General features: G+C 40.0%; 1 protein-coding gene across 1 annotated transcript in view; it reads left to right on the forward strand.

Annotated features, from left to right (window-relative positions):
- LOC105235150 (P antigen family member 3-like) overlaps positions 1-20,368 on the forward strand; it is a 61,962-nt gene that overhangs the window by 17,488 nt on the left and 24,106 nt on the right. Inside the window, exons 2-5 of the mRNA XM_034649022.1 lie at positions 4,595-4,677; positions 5,117-5,169; positions 5,758-5,792; positions 7,108-7,233. Of these exons, the coding sequence (XP_034504913.1) occupies positions 4,603-4,677; positions 5,117-5,169; positions 5,758-5,792; positions 7,108-7,233 (289 nt within the window). The 5' untranslated portion in view covers positions 4,595-4,602. The remainder of the gene's footprint in view (positions 1-4,594; positions 4,678-5,116; positions 5,170-5,757; positions 5,793-7,107; positions 7,234-20,368) is intronic.

The following is a 20,368-nucleotide window of genomic DNA, read 5'->3' on the forward strand; positions in this document are numbered from 1 at the left end:
TTTCGGAACCGGTGTCCAATAGTCCCTAAAAGTTCTGATTATTTCCTTTGTCCCAATGTACAGTCACCAAAGGTCCGTTTGGGAAGACTAGAAGAGAGATAGAGAGGTTGAGAGTATCAATTTCCAGTAGTGTACGTGGACCTTAGAAAAACAAAAGAACGACCTTTTTTTTTTTTTACCATCAAAATGTCGTCATTCAGGAAAAGCAGAGGACTTGCAATTCTGGACAAGGAAACTAAGAAACCCTAGGTAAGTGCAGAGAACATGGGAGAGAGTCTTGTTTTTACTCTTCAGAAGCTGAATCTGGGAGGGGATTCTACAGCTTCCCATTGGCTGAGTGTGGTGGATTTCATGGAATGGGCTGTAGCTGGGCAAAGAGAAATTCTTCTTTCCTCCTGCTAGGGCATGTAAACTAAACTTTTTCCTGTTGGGGAATGTGAGGTATGTTTATGAGACAGTGGTGGTGATGTGGGAAACAAACGGAAAAGGAAACGTAGGTAAAATTAAATATCCTTATAACCTGCAGCCCACTCACTGATAAATCCTTGAGGCAGGCTGAGTGTAATGTTCCTCCAGGAAGCTCCCAACTGTCCTAATGTTAATGCCTTGCCAGGGGGAAAAACAAGCTTGGTTTGACAATAGAACAAGGTCTCAGGGTTCCTGTGAGTCTTCTTTAGCATATGAAAATCCACTTGAAACTTCCCTTATCTTCACTTCCCCCAACCGGAAAGTATATAATCAGTGGCTCCTCCCAATCCCAGGGCAGCAGCTCTTCCTGCCCAAGGGTCCTGTTCCTGGGCTTTAATAAAACCACCTTTCTCTTTCTTTCCTTCTTTTTTTTTTATTTGCACCGAATTTGTCTCAAGAATCCATTTTGGCCCTCAGCCCTGGACCCCAACAACATACTACTCCAAACCCCTTCAGTATCATACACAGGGTCACATAACTCCTTCCTTCTTAAAAGTGGTTGATTAGTAGTGTCAAATGCACAGATTTTGTGTATCTCTCTAAACAACAATTCATGGACTATCCGTGCTGTTTTTACTACTAGAAATTCAGCCATTGGCTTCTTTAAATGTAATTGTATTTAGACCCTCAATTCCAGAAAACCACCGACCAATTCAAGAAATCCACCCTGGACATTCAGTTCCTCAAGAAACAGTCTCAGCACCAAAACTTACATTAGTCACTGTTATCCAGAGAAATAGCACCAGTAGTGACGAGGTCGTGGAATATGCATGAGGTTCAGTGGGGTGGAGTCCGGAGCCGATGACCAAGAAAGAATTCTTGAGGCATCTTTGGTGCAAAATTGGTGTTTTATTAAAGCAGGGGGACAGGACCCGTGGGCAGAAAGAGCTGCTGCACCGGGGTTGTGAGAGGTGGCTGTTAAATACCATGGGGTTGGGGGAGGTAAGGAAAAAGGGAGGTTGAGAAAATACTTTCATATGTTAAAGAAGACTCACAAGATACCAGAAGCCTTGCCATTGTCAAGTTAAGGTTGTTTACCCCTCTAGTAAGGCATTAACATTAAGATGGTTGGGAACTTCCTGGAGGCTGCAGATTATAAGGACATTTAATTGTATCTACATTCCCTTCCAGAAGCTAGGTTATTGGTACAAATGCTTCTGTTCTTGTAAAGGGATAAGACATTTGTAAACTGAGGGAGACTTAAGTCTTGCAGGATTGTGGTATCTATACGTTAACTATTTCTTTGTCCTTCAGGGCAGCCAGGAGTGCCTGAGGAATATCACATACATCCCATGGTGGGGGGTGGTTGCAGGGTGTCGGTTTCTGCTTTGTCCTCAGCCAGCCTTCTGTTCCCTCATCAGTAGGATTACATATAGATACACAGGTATCTCTAAGAGGATATTTATTACCGGAGCTGGCTTGTGTCACTACGAGGGTGAGAAATCCCATGAGTTGCTCACTACAAACTAGGCAACAGGGAATGTCAGGGGCGACTTCAGTCCACGTCTAAAGGCCTGGTTACATGGGGTTGTGATTCCCACTCTATGACCAAAGCCTGGCCACAGAAAGTGTTGATGTCTGAAGACAGGAGAAGATAGCCGAAGGTCATGCACTCTGTGCTATAGCAAAAGGACCCAATCTCCTACAGTGCTCCCATCTTATGAAACCAGTGTGAGAGCTGCATTTCAAATGGCTAGTAATAGCCATTTTGACCTCAACAGAAGAGTCGCAAATAACTTTCTTCTTCATTCTAGGAACTACCTCAAAAACCTGTTAACTCATCAATGAAAAGTGTGAAAGGATGTTTTTTTTAAAGATTTTATTTATTTATTTGACAGAGAGAGAGAGACAGCCAGCGAGAGAGGGAACACAAGCAGAAGGAGTGGGAGAGGAAGAAGCGCTCCCTCAGTGGAGCAGGGAGCCCGATGCAGGCCTCCATCCCAGGATCCTGAGATCACGCCCTGAGCCGAAGGTAGACGCTTAACAACTGAGCCACCCAGCCTCCCAGGATCTTTCTCAACCACAAGACACATTGAACTTTTGGTCTTAAAATTCTTGCCTTGTGGGGCACCTGGGTGGCTCAAATGGTTAAGCGTTTGCCTCGGCTCAGGTCATGATCTCCAGGTCCTGGGATCGAGCCCCACGTCAGGCTCCCAGCTCAGTGGGGAGTCTGCTTCTCCCTCTCCCTCTGCCTCTCCCCCTGCTTGTGCTCTCTCTCTCTCAAATAAATAAATAAATAAATAAATATATATATTTAGGAAAAACATTCTTCCCTTGTTGTGTCCTCCAAACCTAAACCATGCTATCATGATTCTCGCCCAATCTTAATCACACTCTCCTGCAACATTGAACGATCTGCTGTATACCAGACTTCAAAATCCGAAGAAATATCCCTCCTGCCCTGCCACCTCCAAGACTCTACTGAAAAGGGCTCTGTCCAGGTAGTGCTCTCCCCTTATGGGATAAAGACAGCTTTGCTTGGAAGTGGCCTGGCTCTTATTTGGGAAGTACAGAATTTGAGGAGCATAGACTACTGATGCACGCCATGTGACCATGGACTGAGCCTAAATCCCAGGACCAGTATCTGTGGGTATTTCTGAAACACACCGACTGAATGAATACAGTTGTATAGAGAGAAATGAGCTACCAGTGCAAAGATTTCAACTTGAAGTAGCACAAACAAAAACCTAAACAAAACAGGCTGTTAATGTATTTATCATACAGGGGTGAGCCAATTCATTCAAGTGTGACACAACATCCAAAAGCAAAGGAGGAAATGACAAATCAAAGCATGTATGAAACTCGGATTAAAACGCTTCACATCTATTTCTGTCTCAGTGCTTATTTTTTTGAGACACCTTGTCCACTAAGGGTAAAGTGAGGCTGTCTGTCCTCAAAGTATCTGGATGCATAGGAGAGACTGGTGTGTTGAAAAACAAACTGTCGAAGCCTCTGTTCTTCTCCTGGGACGACCCCGTGCTAGCGAGTCTCTGCAGCAGCACAGGCGGGAAAACCTCAACCCACCCTGCACGTGCCCAACTCTGCACGCATGCTCATTGCTGGGAGAGAACAGTGCGCATGCTCCTTGCCCTGAGCAACTGTTGCTGGGCATGCGCATCGCCGCCCCTGTTCTGGGAGCAGAGCTGAGATCGATCGAGGTGGTCGTGTTCTCTCTGCCCTGAGCTTTCTCGCTACCTGAATTCAACTGGTAGGTCCCCAGATCAGTCCTTCCAGGAGTTTAAGTGTGAGGCAGGATGGGGAGGGAGCCAGTGGGCGTCAGACAGGTGGGGACAGTAGATCTGTGGCGGCCTAGGTGGAAGTTCCCAGGAGCTAGTGCCCTTCTCCTCACAGGCTTTGCGGCCGCCATGGCACTCGTCGTCATGGTGGGGCCGGGGCAAATGAGGATGGTGGGCCGAGGAGTGGAGATGCCGACAGGGCCAGGTCTGGCGGCAGACGGGGTGGGGTTGTGCACTGGTTAGTTGAGGTATCTGGGTGATGGAAGCACCTGCAACTGCCAGCAGAACACAGAGGCCAGGAATCTCAGTGGGACCCTGGGCAAGGAGCAGACCAGGTGGTATAGGAAAAGTCAGGAAGCAGGGAATGCTGGGGGCTTATAACTGGGTCCCCCAAGATTTGTAGTGCACTTTGGAGAGTATCAAGGTAGGAGGCTGCCCGTGAGTCTGTTGCACGGCTAGACATCCGATCCCTCGTAGTGTGAAGACAGCCACAGGCCATATACGAAGGATTCTTTCCTTCTCTGTGTTCCAACAAAACGTTATTTAAGGCAGTAAAATGAGCCTAGTAAATGGGAGTGTGACCAAAGCAGCAGTGACTCGGGTTTCAATGTCCAGCACTATTTTCTCAAATGCCTTTCTACTGGGCAATCTAGCAGTGAGACTAACCCTCATGTTCTGGCCTGCCTGTAAGGTGATTTCACGGCCAGCCTGGCTGATCGAAACGATCTTGCAGCCCGTGTAATTGGTGTGACTGCAGCATGTACGCTACCTGATACGAGGTTGGCTTTCAAAGTATTTTCAAGTTTCAAAAAATGAAACCTTTTTGGCCTTGGAAGAGGTATACCTCTCCTTTAGAGTACGTTTTCCAAATACCAATATTCTCCTTTCAGGGTGAACTATGAGTGGCCGAGTCAGATCAAGATCCAAGTCCAATCAAAGAAAGGATGATCGAGGGTCTAACCAGCATGTGGCCGTGAGTACTTCCAGATCCGATGTTTCTGAATGCCGTACATTTATTGCTCTGAAAATTTTGAGGAGCTGCAAACATACAGACGCAGTGATAAACGCTTCTCTGCTGGAAGAGGGAAGGAAACATTGAACCAGAAGGAATCCATATTTCTGTTGCCTGTGGAAATACACCCTGTGGCTTCTTTGTCATGGTTATTAACGACCAAATGTGCATGCCCATCCCAGCATCCTTTACAGTAGACTCCAAAGTGCTTGTGGCTGCCTCTTGTTAGAGTAGCCGCTCTGGGGAAGAGTAACTTTTCCGAACAAGCCCATAGAATCTTGTTGTGGGAGTCTCTTTGTGCTTATTCATTATTTGATAGCAAAATGTGTAATGTATATTTATTCTGTTAGCATGTATTAACGAAACACGTTTTTATCTGTGCACATACACACACCCCTAGGAGCAGCAGCCCAGTGATGAGCACCCGAAACAGAAGGAGGTACCACCTTGCGAGTCAGGACATTATACGTGATCAAGGGAAGGAAGTTGAAGGAGCACCTGTGGCTCAAGGTGAAGGGAAAGGGACGCAGAATGTCTGCGGGGGCAGGGGCTGTCTGTGTGCATCATTCCTTATGACGTACAGAACAGGAGGAAAGAACAGATGAGAAGAGAATCTCAGTCATTTCCGGAAAATGGGCTGAAAATGTGAAGAGAGTGTTGTGTGCAGCTTCATGTAGTCCTTTGCCATAATGAATCTCCCCTTTTTCCTCAAGAATGAATCGGTGTGCTTGAAAATGCAGTCTTTCCTAAATTAGAGGAAAATGTTTCACTAACTACTAAACTATACATCATTTCACTGGTTTAATATGTTCTTCTTAGAACATATCTGTGTGGCCTTTTCACTCATTTCATCCAAAGCTTAAGCACTTTTCAGCAGCATAGGCAGAGTGCCAAGTCAGCATATCCTATGACATGTGGAATAAAGCCAGTTTGCACTGGGATGGGAGCCCCATTTTATAAATGAGAAAACTAAGGCTCAGGGATTGTTGCTTGCCAAAGACCGCTTGACACATGGAGAGGTCATTCATTTTTCGTTGCAAGGTTTGTGTTCATGGGGAACATGGCTGGCTCAGTCGGTAGAGTGTGTAACTCTTGACCTCGGGGACGACAGTTCAAGGCCCATACTGAGTGTCGAGTTTCCCTAAAATAAAAAATTTTAAAGAGATTTGTGTTCTTCCTACCATCTGTGTTGTGGTACAAACAAGTGCATGGTTTTGTATAGAATGCTTACTACTCAGAGGTGTCCGTACTGTTAAGTAGCTTACTACTGGCACAGGAATCAATCCAGTTCAGGGGAGCAGGAAAGAGACTCCAGGAAAGAGCTCAGTGAATGAGAGCCACTGTCTGATTATTTGTTTGATACGGTACGTTTCATAAGAGCTGGATAATTGAGGAAACTGGCCTTAGGGTCACTGTAGTAGTATGATTTTTAAGCGGCTTTAAAAGGTTTTTAAATACTTTCATGATTAGGAAAATTGAAAGTATCTTAAAATGATCATGAAACAAGAAAGGAATGTCTTCCAAATATAGTATTTTCATCAAATACTTGTAGTGAATTGTTGACATCAATCAGGCCATGGATTATTTTAGGAATTTGCTGTTAAGAGGTTTCTACAATATTACAACAATGTCCATTAATTTCTTTACACCCTACTTCTTTATTCTCACTGTAAGACAGACGTTGGACTATTAGACACGAATGTTTTGCTGGGTTTTTTTGGAACTTTGTTCCATACCTGACTCCTTTATCCTAAGTTCCATAGAGGGACTTTGCACTGAAATGTAACTAGTTAATTTTGTCCAAAAAACTTTCAGGTTGTTCCAGTAGGGGATGTATTTCACTAGGATAGGATTTGTCGTGGGCCCACAAATGCAATCAGCTAATCATTAAGTAAATTACATTTTTTATTGTATTTTTTAAGAGAGTGAGGGAGAGTGCACAGCGCAGGGAGGGACAGAGAGGGGGAGAAGTAATCTTCCTGCTGAGCAGGGAAACCAAAGTGGGGCTCAATCCCAGGACGCTGGGGTCATGATATGAGTGGAAGGCAGAGGCTTAACCAACTGAGTCCTGAGGCTCCCCAGGTTATTATATTTTAATTATAATCTTATCTATAGTGTAGACTTCAGATTTCGTAAGTAGCTGATGCTCTCTATTCTTAGTACACTATGGTAGTATGAAGGAAATGTAGATGTAGTGTGGTTTATCTCTAGAATGTCATTTGAAATAAAGTATCTTAATACAGAAAAGCAAAGAGGTGCAGTCCATCTTTCCCTCACTTTTTTTTCACACTAGCCTACACACTTTTATTTCATATAACTGAAAGAATGAATATTATCACCTCATTTATAGTTTATGTTTACTACTTAAATTGATAAACTTTCTTTTCTAAGGACCTGAAATGAAAGCTGATCTCCAAGAACTGGTTCAGTCAAAGACTGGGGATAAAAGCAAAGATGCTCCTGATGTGAAGGGGGCAAGTTTACCAAATCTAGAGCCCATTAAAATACCAGAAGCAGGTATGTGATGCATTAAAATACCAGAAGCAGGTATGTGATGCATTGAGAATGTAAGGTATGTGCTTTTCTGGTTTCTTGAATATTATATCTTTAATAATATAATGTAATATACTGTTACTTTAATTACATAATTCGCATATAAAGATACTTTGATATGTAGTTTACACCCTATATCCCTGACTGCCTGACTTATAAGTGATCAGATATAGAAAGGAATTGGGTCAAAGCCATGTTGATGAAGATGGGGGTGCCTGAATGGCTCAGTCTGTTAGGTATCTGACTCTTGATTTTGGCTTGGTTTATGATCTCACAATCATGATAATGAGCCCTGTTGTCAGGATCTGTGCTCAGTGTGGAGTCAGCTTGGGATTCTCTGTCTCTCTCTGCCGAGGCCCTCCCCATCCTCCACTAGGGCACTTGCACTCTCTCTTTAAAAGTAAATAAAAAATATTTTTTTAAATGAAACATTTTCTTATTTTTGAGTACCAGTACTTTTTTTTAATGATTTTTTTACTATATTATGTTAGTCACCATACAGTACATCCCCGGATTCCGATGTAAAGTTAGATGCTTCATTAGTTGCGTATAACACCCAGTGCACCATGCAATACGTGCTCTCCGTACTACCCATCACCAGTCTATCCCATTCCCCCACCCCCTCCCCTCTAAACTCTTTAGTTTGTTTCTCATAGTCCATAGTCTCTCATGTTTCATTCCCCCTTCTGATTACCCCCCTTTCTTTAACCCTTTTTTCCCCTACCGATCATCCTAGTTCTTATGTTCCATAGATGAGAGAAACCATATGATAATTGTCTTTCTGCTTGACTTATTTCACTTAGCATTATCTCCTCCAGTGCCGTCCATGTTGCAGCAAATGTTGAGAATTCGTTCTTTCTGATAGCTGAGTAATATTCCATTGTATATATGGACCACAGCTTCTTAATCCAGTCATCTGTTGAAGGGCATCTCGGCTCCTTCCATGATTTGGCTATTGTGGACAATGCAGCTATGAACATTGGGGTGCATATGGCCCTTCTCTTTACTACGTCTGTATCTTTGGGGTAAACACCCAGTAGTGCAATGGCTGGGTCATAGGGTAGTTCAATTTTTAACTTTTTAAGGGACCTCCACACTGTTTTCCAGAGTGGCTGTACCAACTTGCATTCCCACCAACAATGTAGGAGGGATCCCCTTTCTCCACATCCTCTCCAACAATTGTTGTTTCTTGCCTTGTCTATCTTTGCCATTCTAACTGGCGTAAGGTGGTATCTCAGTGTGGTTTTGATTTGAATTTCCCTGATGGCTAATGATTTTGAACATTTTTTCATGTGTCTGTTAGCCATTTGTATGTCTTCATTGGAAAAGTGTCTGTTCATATCTTCTGCCCATTTTATGATTTGTTTATTTGTTTCTCGTGTATTGAGTTTGAGAAGTTCTTTGTAGATCTTGGATACCAGTCCTTTATCTGTGGTGTCCTTNTTCCATACAAATTTAAGGACTATTTGTTCCAGTTCTTTGAAAAATGTCCTCGGTATTTTGATCGGGATAGCATTGAAAGTGTAGATTGCTCTGGGTAGTATGGACATTTTAACTATGTTAATTCTTCCAATCCATGAGCATGGAATATTTTTCCATCTTTTTATGTCTTCCTCAATATCTTTCAAAAGTGATCTATAGTTTCTAGGATATAGGTCCTTTACGTCTCTGGTTAAGTTAATTCCAAGGTAACGCATGGTTTTTGGTGTTATTGTAAATGGGATGGATTCCCTAATTTCTCTTTCTTCAGTCTCGTTATTCGTGTATAGAAATGCAACTGATTTCTGGGCATTGATTTTGTATCCTGCCACCTTACTGAATTGTTCTATAACTTCTAATAGTTTGGGAGTGGATTCCTTTGGGTTTTCCATATAGAGTATCATGTCATCTGCAAAGAGAGACAGTTTGACTTCTTCTTTGCCGATTTGGATACCTTTGATCCCTTTTTGTCTTCTGATTGCTGTTGCAAGGACTTCTAGTACTATGTTGAATAATAGTGGCGAGAGTGGGCATCCTTGTCGTGTTCCTGATCTTAAGGGAAAGGCTTCCAGCTTTTCCCCATTGAGAATAATGCTTGCAGTAGGCTTTTCATAGATGGCTTTTATGAGATTGAGAAATGTACCCTCTATTCCTACACTCTGAAGGGTTTTAATCAGGAAAGGATGCTGTATTTTGTCAAATGCTTTTTCTGCATCAATTGAGAGGATCATATGGTTCTTGAGTCTTTTCTTGTTGATATGATGTATCACATTGATTGATTTGCGAGTGTTGAACCATGCTTGCATCCCAGGTATGAATCCCACTTGGTCATGATGGATAATCCTTTTAATGTACTGTTGGATTCTATTAGCAAGGATCTTGTTGAGGATTTTGGCATCCATATTCATTAGAGAAATCGGTCTGTAATTCTCCTTTTTGAGGGGGTCTTTGCCTGGTTTGGGGATCAAGGTAATATTAGCCTCATAGAATGAGTTTGGTAGCTTTCCTTCTGTTTCTATTTTTTGAAATAGCTTTAGGAGAATAGGTATTATTTCTTCTTTGAATGTTTGGTAGAATTCCCCAGGAAAACCGTCTGGGCCTGGAGTTTTATTATTTGGAAGGTTGTTTATCACTGACTCAATTTCTTCATAGTTAATTGGCCTATTTAAGAAATCTATTTCTTCCTGTTTCAGTCTTGGTAGTTTATAGGTTTCCAGGAAGGCCTCCATCTCTTCCAGATTGCTTAGTTTTTTGGCATATAGCTGTTGATAAAAATGTCTAATAATCCTTCCAATTTCAATGGTGTTAGTCGTGACCTCTCTTTTTNCATAGAATGAGTTTGGTAGCTTTCCTTCTGTTTCTATTTTTTGAAATAGCTTTAGGAGAATAGGTATTATTTCTTCTTTGAATGTTTGGTAGAATTCCCCAGGAAAACCGTCTGGGCCTGGAGTTTTATTATTTGGAAGGTTGTTTATCACTGACTCAATTTCTTCATAGTTAATTGGCCTATTTAAGAAATCTATTTCTTCCTGTTTCAGTCTTGGTAGTTTATAGGTTTCCAGGAAGGCCTCCATCTCTTCCAGATTGTTTAGTTTTTTGGCATATAGCTGTTGATAAAAGTTTCTAATAATCCTTGCAATTTCAATGGTGCTGGTCGTGACCTCTCCCTTTTCAGTCATAATTTTAATAATCTCAGTCCTTTCTCTTTGTTTTTGGACAAGTTTTGCCAGTGGTCTATCAATTTTATGGATTCTCTCAAAGAACCAGCTTCTAGTCCTGTTGATCTGTTCTACTGTACTTCTGTTTTCTAATTCATTGATTTCTGCTCTAATTTGGGTCAACTGCTTCCTCATGAGTGAANTTTCTGCTCTAATCTTGGTCAACTCCTTCCTTGTCAGTGGGTTAGGCCTGTCCCTCTGTTGCTGTTCCAGTTTCTTGAGGTGAGAATATAGAAACTGCATTTTAGATTTTTCTATTCTTTTGAGTGAGGCTTGGATGGCTATGTATTTCCCCCTTAGGACTGCCTTTGCAGTATCCCATAGGTTTTGGACCGTTGTGTATTCATTCTCGTTGGTCTCCATAAATTGTTTAATTTGTTTTTTGATTTCCTGGTTTATCGAGTCATTCTTGAGCAGGATGGTTCTTAGCCTCCAAGTGTTTGAGTTTCTTCCAGGTTTTTCCTTGTGGTTGAGTTCCAATTTCAGAGCGTTGTGGTCTGAGAATATGCAGGGGGATAATTTCAATCTTTTGGTATCAGTTGAGACCTGTTTTGTGTCCCAGAACATGATCTATTCTTGAGAATGTTCCATGGGCATTAGAGTAGAGTGAGTATTCTTTGGTTCTGGGGTGTAATGTTCTATATATATCTATGAGGTCCAACTCGTCAAGTATGGCATTCAAAGACTTTGATTCCTTGCCTAGTATTTGCCAGGGTGTTCTGTCTATTTCTGATAGTGGGGTGTTGAGGTCCCCTACTATTAATGTGTTTTTATCTATATGTCTCTTTAATTTGGTTAAGAGTTGGCTTGTGTATCTTGCTGCTCCCCTGTTGGGGGCATATATATTTATAATTGTCATATCCACTTGTTGAATACTTCCTTTAAGAATAATATAGTGCCCTTCTGTATCTCTCTCTATGGCCTCTAGTTTAAAATCCAGTCTATCTGATATGAGAATTGCTACTCCAGCTTTCTTTTGAGGTCCATTTGCGTGGAAGATGGTACTCCATCCCCTTACTCTAAGTCTGAATGCATCTTTGGGTTCAAAATGAGTCTCTTGTAGACAGCAAATGGATGCGTCATGTCTTTTTATCCAATCTGCAACCCTGTGGCGTTTTATGGGAGAGTTTAAACCATTTACGTTGGCACTGAGAACTGAGAGATAGAATTTTAATGATGCCATGTTGCCAGTAAAGTCTTTGTTTATATCAGTTGTGACTTTCTGCTCTGTATCACTCTTGGGGCCTTTTTACCTTTATAGAGCCCCCCTTAATATCTCCTGTAGGGCTGGTTTCGTGGTTACGAAATTGGTTAATGACTGGCGATTTTGGAACGTCTTTATTTCTCCATCAATTCTGAATGACAGCTTTGCTGGATAAAGGATCCTTGGCTGCATGTTTTTCTCTGAAAGAGCTTTAAAAATGCCCCCCCAACCCTTTCTCTCATTCCAGGTCTCTGTAGACAGGTCTGACGTTATTCTTATACCTTTGCCTTGGTACGTGAGAAATTTCTTTGCCCTGGCCGCTTTCAATACTGTATCCTTGGATCTAATATTTGCGAATTGCACTATGACATGCCGTGGCGTAGGTTTGTCCTGGTTGAGCTTGGATGGGGTCCTCTCTGCCTCTTGGACACGAATGCTTGTTTCCCTTGCTAGATTAGGGAAGTTTTCAGCTACAATTTGTTCAAATATCTCTTCTAGACCTCTGTTTTTCTCCACCCCTTCAGGGATGCCGATGATTCTGACATTGGATCGTTTCATAGAGTCAGTAATCTCCCGTAATCTACATTCGTGGGCGTGGGATTTTTTTAAGACCAGCTTCTATTTTCGTTTTTTCTTCTACTAACCCATCCTCCAGTTTGCTAATGCATTCCTCTGCCTCAGTGACCCTGGCCGTCAGAGCCTCTAGTTTTGACTGCATTTGGCTCATAGAATTTTTAATTTCTGTCAGATTTGCCCTTAGGGATTCTATATTCTCAGTAACATTTTCGTTAATACTTTTTTCAAGTCTACTCATCATCTTGACCATTGCTACTCTGAATTCCATTTCTGATAATTTGGATACATCCTTATGTATTAATTCTGTGGCAGAGGCCACAGACTCATTATCTTTTCTTTGCTGGGGGGGACTTCTCCTTCTTGTCATTCTGATGAGGAGAGATTGCAGGGTTGTCCAGAGCCCAAATTATTGACTGGGACCCAGGCCGTGCACCCTTGTTTTATAGAGATCTTAGGGATGTGGACTTCTTCTTTAAAGATTTTATTTATTTATTTGAGAGAGACAGACAGCAAGAAAGGGAACCCAAGCAGGGGAGTGGGAGAGGAAGAAGCAGGCTCCCAGCGGAGAAGCCTGATGAGGGACTCCTTTCCGGAATGCTGTGATCACGCCCTAATCCGAAGACAGGCGCTTAATGACTGCGCCACTCAGGCGCCCAGGGTTGTGGGCTTCTTGATTTTTCAGCCTGCCTTCTGGGGAGGGGCCTGCCGCACCAGTACTCAGGAAACCCTGTTTGGGTAGAGTCTCCGTGGAGTACCAGTACTTTAACAGCTAATAATTTTCAGAGTTTTTAAAATAATTTCTGCCTTTTAATAAATACAGAATATATTTGGAATAAATATCAGTTTGTATAAAGTAGCAGCTCTAACATAAATTGTGTGATTCTTGGAGAACCCCTTAATTCTAAATCCCCCCTTAATCTTACATAATTAGTAAATTCACATCAGATCTATTAACAATCCTTTTTAATGCTGATTGTTGCATTCTGTGGTTCTGTTCAAGAATAACAAAATGCTCTATTTTACATGACTTATTTGTTACAAATAACATCTTGAGTCAAATTTTATCATCTGAACTGAGATTTCATTGCTACTAAGATAATGAATAAACACTCTGCTTAATGTTTTTGTGTATGGAGACCTGGATACCCATTCTTACATTCTGTCAAATTCTGGATTATTCTGTCTATTCAAAAAAAACTGTTGCATTTCAAATCCTATCCCCAAAGAAGGCTCAAATGACTGAATAATAAGATGGGAAGAGATAGTCAAGTTTGTAGTTTCTGTGTCTGATCAAGTAGAGAGAGTGCATGTAGTCACTAATGTTTAAGGCAGCTGTAAGATACCTATGCTAAGCATACTCCTTGTCCCCACTGTCAGTCCTCATGAGGTGTGGATGCTGATATAATCACCTCTAATCGTCTCAAACATGGCATAGTATAAATTCTTCCCTTGAGACATAAATTGATAAGATTTGAAGTCCAAAGACCCATATCCAAATAATTCCTGACTAACCAACTTAACTATGTTTTACGTGTATCTTCCAAATTGCTGACCATTGATTTTAAGAGCTTCTGAGTTTAAAGCAAGCGCTTGATGTTTAGGGAACAAATTACCTTGTTTTAGTGTACTTAAGCTTTTTTGCTCTGAATTGCTGAGACGTTCCTTTAGACTATTTACATTAAGAGACAGTTTTCAGACTGCTTCCAGGAGCCTATTTTACATGGCTAGAATGTACTCATAGGAGGATTACAGCCTTCAAATGCATGTTTTTAAATAGATAATACATTGCATGACCATCCAATATAAAAGGTAAGGAAAAAAAGAGCAACAGAATTATCCTAATGGAAAAAGAAAGAGGTACTTAATAAAAAGTATGAATCATTAGTAAAAAGAAAATACAACTAATAAATCAAAAAGATTGCTGTTTTTAAAAATACTTATGAAGAGTATCCACTAGTATACATAACCTTGAGGAAAATGGAAAAAGCCCAAATATATACACCCAAGTGTACATAATATTGAAAATGAACAAGACATTGACATTGAGTATTTTATGTAATTGAAAGTGAATACATTTTTGAACTGTTTTCAAAATATGGATGAAATGGTTGATATACTAGGAAAACATATTATTTAATAAATCCCAGTAGCACCTAATTATGTAAACATCACAGAGACCATAGGAAAACTTATGAAATTTGTCAGCGTTGTCCCTCAAAAGTACTTTTAGTATATAAGATGGTATTGTATACTTGAAAGGTGATGAGAATACATCTTAAGCATTCTCACCAAAAAAAAAAAAAGAGTTAACTACATGAGGTGATAGATGTGTTAATTACTTATGTTTATCTGGTAGTCACCCCATAATGTAAATGTGGAACAAATCATCATGTTGTACACTTAAATATATACAATTGTGTTTGTGAATTATTCCTTAATAAAAGTTTTAAAAAGTACTTACTTTTAGAAACAAATGTCTGACTTTTCTAGGTATCTTTTTATCCCCCCCTTTTCTTCTTCCTCCGTCTCCATTCATTTCTTCCTTTCTTTTTTTTTCACCATGCTCTAAGACACAGTATATATGAGATTCACATTTTCATATCAGAAATGAAGGCAATGACTCAAAACTAGTGTGACTATATAATTTATTATACAAACTCAATACTGTCAAGTGTGAAAAAAGACATTCATCACTAGGACTACAGGTGGAAATGGGGACAAACAGTTATCCTATTTAACCACTCACATTAGCACTAAAGTAAACCAAAAAAACATTTTTGCATTTCTGCATAATAAAGAAAAAACAATTGTGATACTGGAATTTCTATGTATTCAAGCAGTAACAAATGTGACATTACTGTTTTAATATCTTATATTCAGAATATTTTTCAAGTTGTTTTATTTAAATAATACTGATTTTTAAATTTATTTTATTTCAAGGTTGATTTGTGTGTTACTTGGATTTTTAGTAAAAGTACACACAATTTTTGCCTTCATTTCATATAATATGTTCTGAACATGAACAACCTTTTTGTTTCTTTATACCAATAGAAAGAATGGTGTGTTTAAAATACATTAGTAAAATATGTTTGGAAGCCTCTTTTATAAAACAAAAATTGTGATGTCCTTTGTATAACATTAATGTCCTCTAAATAAAATTCTACTAAGTAATGTTCCCAACTGTTATTTTGTCTTACAGGTGAAGGGCAATCACAGGTTTAAACAAAGACAAGCTGAAACCATGCAAACAGTTCTTTGTTACATATTTGACAATAAAATTCTCTTAATAAAGTTTTAAACTATCATCAAAAAATCTTATAAATCTTTTATTAAACTTATTATAAATAGTTGACGCTATTGAAAATTATATCACTTTTTAAAATTTTATATTCTGATTGAACTAGTAAACACAAATATAACTGTACATTGATATTCTTTCCAACCACCTTGCTAAATACGAGTTAATTTCACAAGTTTATATCTGGATTGTTTTTGATTTCAAATATCAAGCTATTAATAGACTACTTCTGCCCAGAATCCTCACCGGTAACATAAACAGTCAATACATATTTTGGGGGCGCCTGGGTGGCACAGCGGTTGGGCGTCTGCCTTCGGCTCAGGGCGTGATCCCGGCGTTGTGGGATCGAGCCCCACATCAGGCTCCTCCGCTGGGAGCCTGCTTCTTCCTCTCCCACTCCCCCTGCTTGTGTTCCCTCTCTCGCTGGCTGTCTCTATCTCTGTAGAATAAATAAAATCTTTAAAAAAAAATACATATTTTGTATTCTTATGTATTATATACTGTATTTTTAGAATAAAGTAATCTAGAGAAAAGAAAATGTTATTAAGGAAATCATAAGGAAGAAAAAATATATTTACATTACTGTACTATCAAAAAAAATCAGGGTGCCTGGGTGCCTTAGTCAGTTAAACGTCTGCCTTCAGCTCAGGTCATGATCCCAGGGTCCTGGGATGGAGCCCAGCGTCAGGCTGCCTGCTCAGTGGGGAGTCTGCCAATCTTTTTTAAAAAATCTCCTATATAAGTGGACCCACATAGTGCAAACCCATGTTGTTCATGGGTCAGCTGTTATCAGAATAGCCCCTTTTCATTAAAAATATATATCCAGTTATTTCCATTCTATTAAGGAGATAACAGAATAAAAGAAGATAGTATCTTACTCAAGGTCAACACATTAGTCTTTATAATTTCCTTAATCAGTGTTACGGTTTTCAGCATAAAGTCTTTTGCCTCTTTGGTTAATTTTTTTCTTATTTTTATTTTTTATTTTTGCTGTGAAAGGTGGACAGAGTATGCTTTTTTTTCAAATGTTTATTTAAATTCTAGTTAGGGTAGAGTGTAATATTGGTTTTAGGATTAGAGTTTAGTGATTCATCACTTACATATAATACCTAGTGCTCATCATAACAACTACCCTCCTTAATACCCATCACCCACCTCCTTCCATCAACCCTCTTTGTTCACAGCAGTAAAGAGTCTCTTATGTTTTCTCTCTCTTTTTTTCATCCTTCCCATATGTTCATCTGTTTTGTTTCTTAAATTCCACATAGGAGTGAAATCATACGGTGTTTGTCTTTTTCCAACTGACTTATTTCACTTAACATCATACACTCTAGCTCCATCCACATTGTTGCAAATGGCAAGATTTCATTCATTTTGATGGCTTATATTGCATTTTTATATTTATATATATATACCACCTCTATTCATTCATCTCTGATGGACATTTGGGCTCTTTCCATAGTTTGGCTATTGATAATGCTGCTATAAACATCAGAGTGGAAGTACCTCTTCAAATCTGTATTTTTGTATCCTTTCAGTAAGTACCTAGTAGTGCAATTGCTGCATCTCAACTTTTTAACTTTTCGTGGAACCTCCATACTGTTCTCCAGAGTGGCTACACCAGTTTGCATTCCCACCAACAGTGCAAGAGGACTCCCCTTTCTCCACATCCTCACCAACACCTGTTGTTTCTTGTGTTGTTAATTTTACCCATTCTGAGAGGTGTGAGGTGGCATCTCCTCATGGTTTTGATTTATATTTCCCTGATGATGAGTGATGTTAAGCATCTTTGCATGTGTTTGTTAGACATCTGGATGTCTTCATTGGAAAAAAAGGTCTATTCATGTCTTCTGCCCATTTCTTAACTGGATTATTTATTTTTTGGGTGTTGAGTTTCATAAGTGCTTTATAAATTTTGGGTACTAACCCTTTCTCAGATATGTCATTTGCAAATATCTTCTCCCATTCTGTAGGCTGGCTTTTCGTTTTGCTCAGTTTCCTTTGCTGTGCAGAAGCTTTTTATCTTGATGAATTCCCAGTAGTTCATTTTTGCTTTTGTTTCCCTTGCCTCCAGAGAAGTGTCTAGTAAGAAGTTGCTACAGCCCAGGCCAAAGAGGTTGCTGCCTGGGTTCTCAAGGATTTTGATGAATTCCTGTCTCACATTTAGTTCTTTCATCCATTTTGAGTTTATTCTTATGTATGGTGTAACAAAGTGGTCCAGTTTTCCCAATATGATTTGTTGAAGAGACTGTCTTCTTTCCATTGCATATTCTTTCCTGCTTTGTCAAAGATTAGTTGACCATATAGCTGTGGGTCCATTTCTGGGTTTTCTATTCTGTTTCACTGATCTATGGGTCTGTTTCTATGCCACTACCATACTGTCTTGATGACTACGGCTTTGAAATATAGCTTGAAGTCCAGAATCATGACGCCTCCAGCTTGCTCTTTTTCAGGATTACTTTGGCTCTTCAGGGTCTTTTGTAGTTACATACAAATTTTAGGATTGTTTGTATTAGCTCTCTGAAAATTGCTGGTGGTATTTTGATAGGAATTGCATTAAGTGTGTAGATTGCTTTGGGTAGTACAGACATTTTAACAAGGTGTGTTCTCCAGCCCATGTGCATGGAATTTTTTCCATTTCTATGTGTCCTCTCCAGTTTCGTTCATAAGCGCGCTGCAGTTTTCAGAGTACAGATCTTTTACCTCTTTGGTTAGGTTTATTCCTAGGTATCTTTTTTTTTTTTTTGGTACGATTGTACATGGGTCGATTCTTTGATTTCTGCTACTTCATTATTAGCATATAGAAATGCAACAGATTTCTTTTTTCTTCTTTTTTTAATTCATTTAATTAAGATATAGTGTATTATTAGTTTCAGAGGTAGAGGTCAGTGATTCATCAGTCTTATACAGTGCCCAGGGCTCATTACATCACATGCCCTTCTTAATGTTCATCACCCAGTTACCCCATCCCTTCACCCCCTTCCACTCCAGCAACCTTCAGTTTGTTTCCTACAATTAAGAGTGTCTTATGGTTTGTCTCCCTCTCTGATTTTATTTTTTCCCCTCTTCCCCTATGATCCTCTGTTGTTTCTTAAATTCCATGTATGATTGAGATCATATGATAACTGTCTTTCTCTGATTGACTTATTTTGCTTAGCATAATACCCTCTAGTTCCACCCACATTTTTGCAAATGCAAGATTTCATTTTTTGATGGCTAAGTAGTATTCCATTGTATATATATACACCACATCTTCTTTACCCATTCATCTGTTGATGGACATCTGGGCTCTTTCCATAGTTTAGGTATTGTAGACATTGCTGCTATGAATATTGGGGTACAGGTGCCCCTTCTGATCACTAAATTGGTATATTTGGGGTAAATACCTAGTAGTGCAGTTGCGGGGTTGTAGGGTAGCTCTATTTTCAACTTTTTGAGGAAACTCCCTACTGTTTTCCAGGGTGACTGCACCAGCTATTGCAAAAGAATTCTATACATTGATTTTATATCCTGAAACTTTGCTGAATTCATTTACTAGTTCTAGGAATTTTTTGATGGAGTCTATCAGGTTTTCTTTTTTTTAATGTTTTCTTTATTCATTTGACAGAGAGCACAAGCAGGGGGCGCGGAAGGCAGAGGCAGAGGGGGAAACAGGCTCCCTGCTGAGCAAGGAGCCCGATGTGGGGCTTGATCCCAGGACACTGGTACCATGACCTGAGCTGAACGTAGACGCTTAACGGACTGAGCCACCCAGGCACCCCTCAGGTTTTCCACATAGAGTATCATGTCATCTACAAATAGTGGAATTTCAACTTCTTCCTTGCCAATTTGGATGCCTTTTCTTTCTTATTGTTCTCTCATTGCTAAGGCTAAGACTTCTAGTACTGTATTAAATAGTAATGGTGAGAATGGACATCCCTGTCTTATTCCTGACAGTAGAAGAAAAGCTCTCAGTTTTTCCTCATTGAGGATGATATTAGCTATGGGAATTTTCCATATGGCTTTTGTGATGTTGAGGAATTTTCCATCCATATACATGTTGTTGAGGGTTTCTATCAAGACTTGATGCTGTATATTTCTCCTCATTTATTCCTTGTTTAAGTTAACTTGGGACTTTGTTGATTCTTCTTTTTCTAGTCCTTCAGATGTAAAGTTACATTGTTTATTTAAGATCTTTCTTCTACACCCTGAATTCATGGACTGGAAGAGTTAATATAGTTACACTGACCAAACTGACTAAAGCCATCGCACACACCACACACACACACACACACACACACACACCCCAGGTCCTACTATGACCACCTCACATTTGTTTTCTGCCCCCCTCCCACCATTAACGGGATGTCCTGAAGAAGAACCTTGTAATCAGTATAGACTAGTCTCCTCATTCCCTTAGATAGTCAGTGCGGGCTCCATGGTAAAAGTTGAACCCCTCGGGGCGCCTGGGTGGCACAGCGGTTAGGCGTCTGCCTTCGGCTCAGGGCGTGATCCCGGCGTTATGGGATCGCGTCCCACATCAGGCTCCTCCGCTATGAGCCTGCTTCTTCCTCTCCCACTTCCCCTGCTTGTGTTCCCTCTCTCGCTGGCTGTCTCTATCTCTGTCCAATAAATAAATAAAATCTTTAAAAAAAAAAAAAAAGTTGAACCCCTCATCTTCCCCCCCTTCCCCTGCTTGTGTTCCCTCTCTCGCTGGCTGTCTCTATCTCTGTCCAATAAATAAATAAAATCTTTAAAAAAAAAAAAAAAGTTGAACCCCTCATCTTTCAGTTACCATCCAGTGATCACTGACTATTAATGGACAATTAGAGGCTGTTCCTGATT

This window comes from Ailuropoda melanoleuca, chromosome X (assembly GCF_002007445.2).
Source record: "Ailuropoda melanoleuca isolate Jingjing chromosome X, ASM200744v2, whole genome shotgun sequence".
Taxonomy (NCBI): Eukaryota; Metazoa; Chordata; class Mammalia; order Carnivora; family Ursidae; genus Ailuropoda; species Ailuropoda melanoleuca.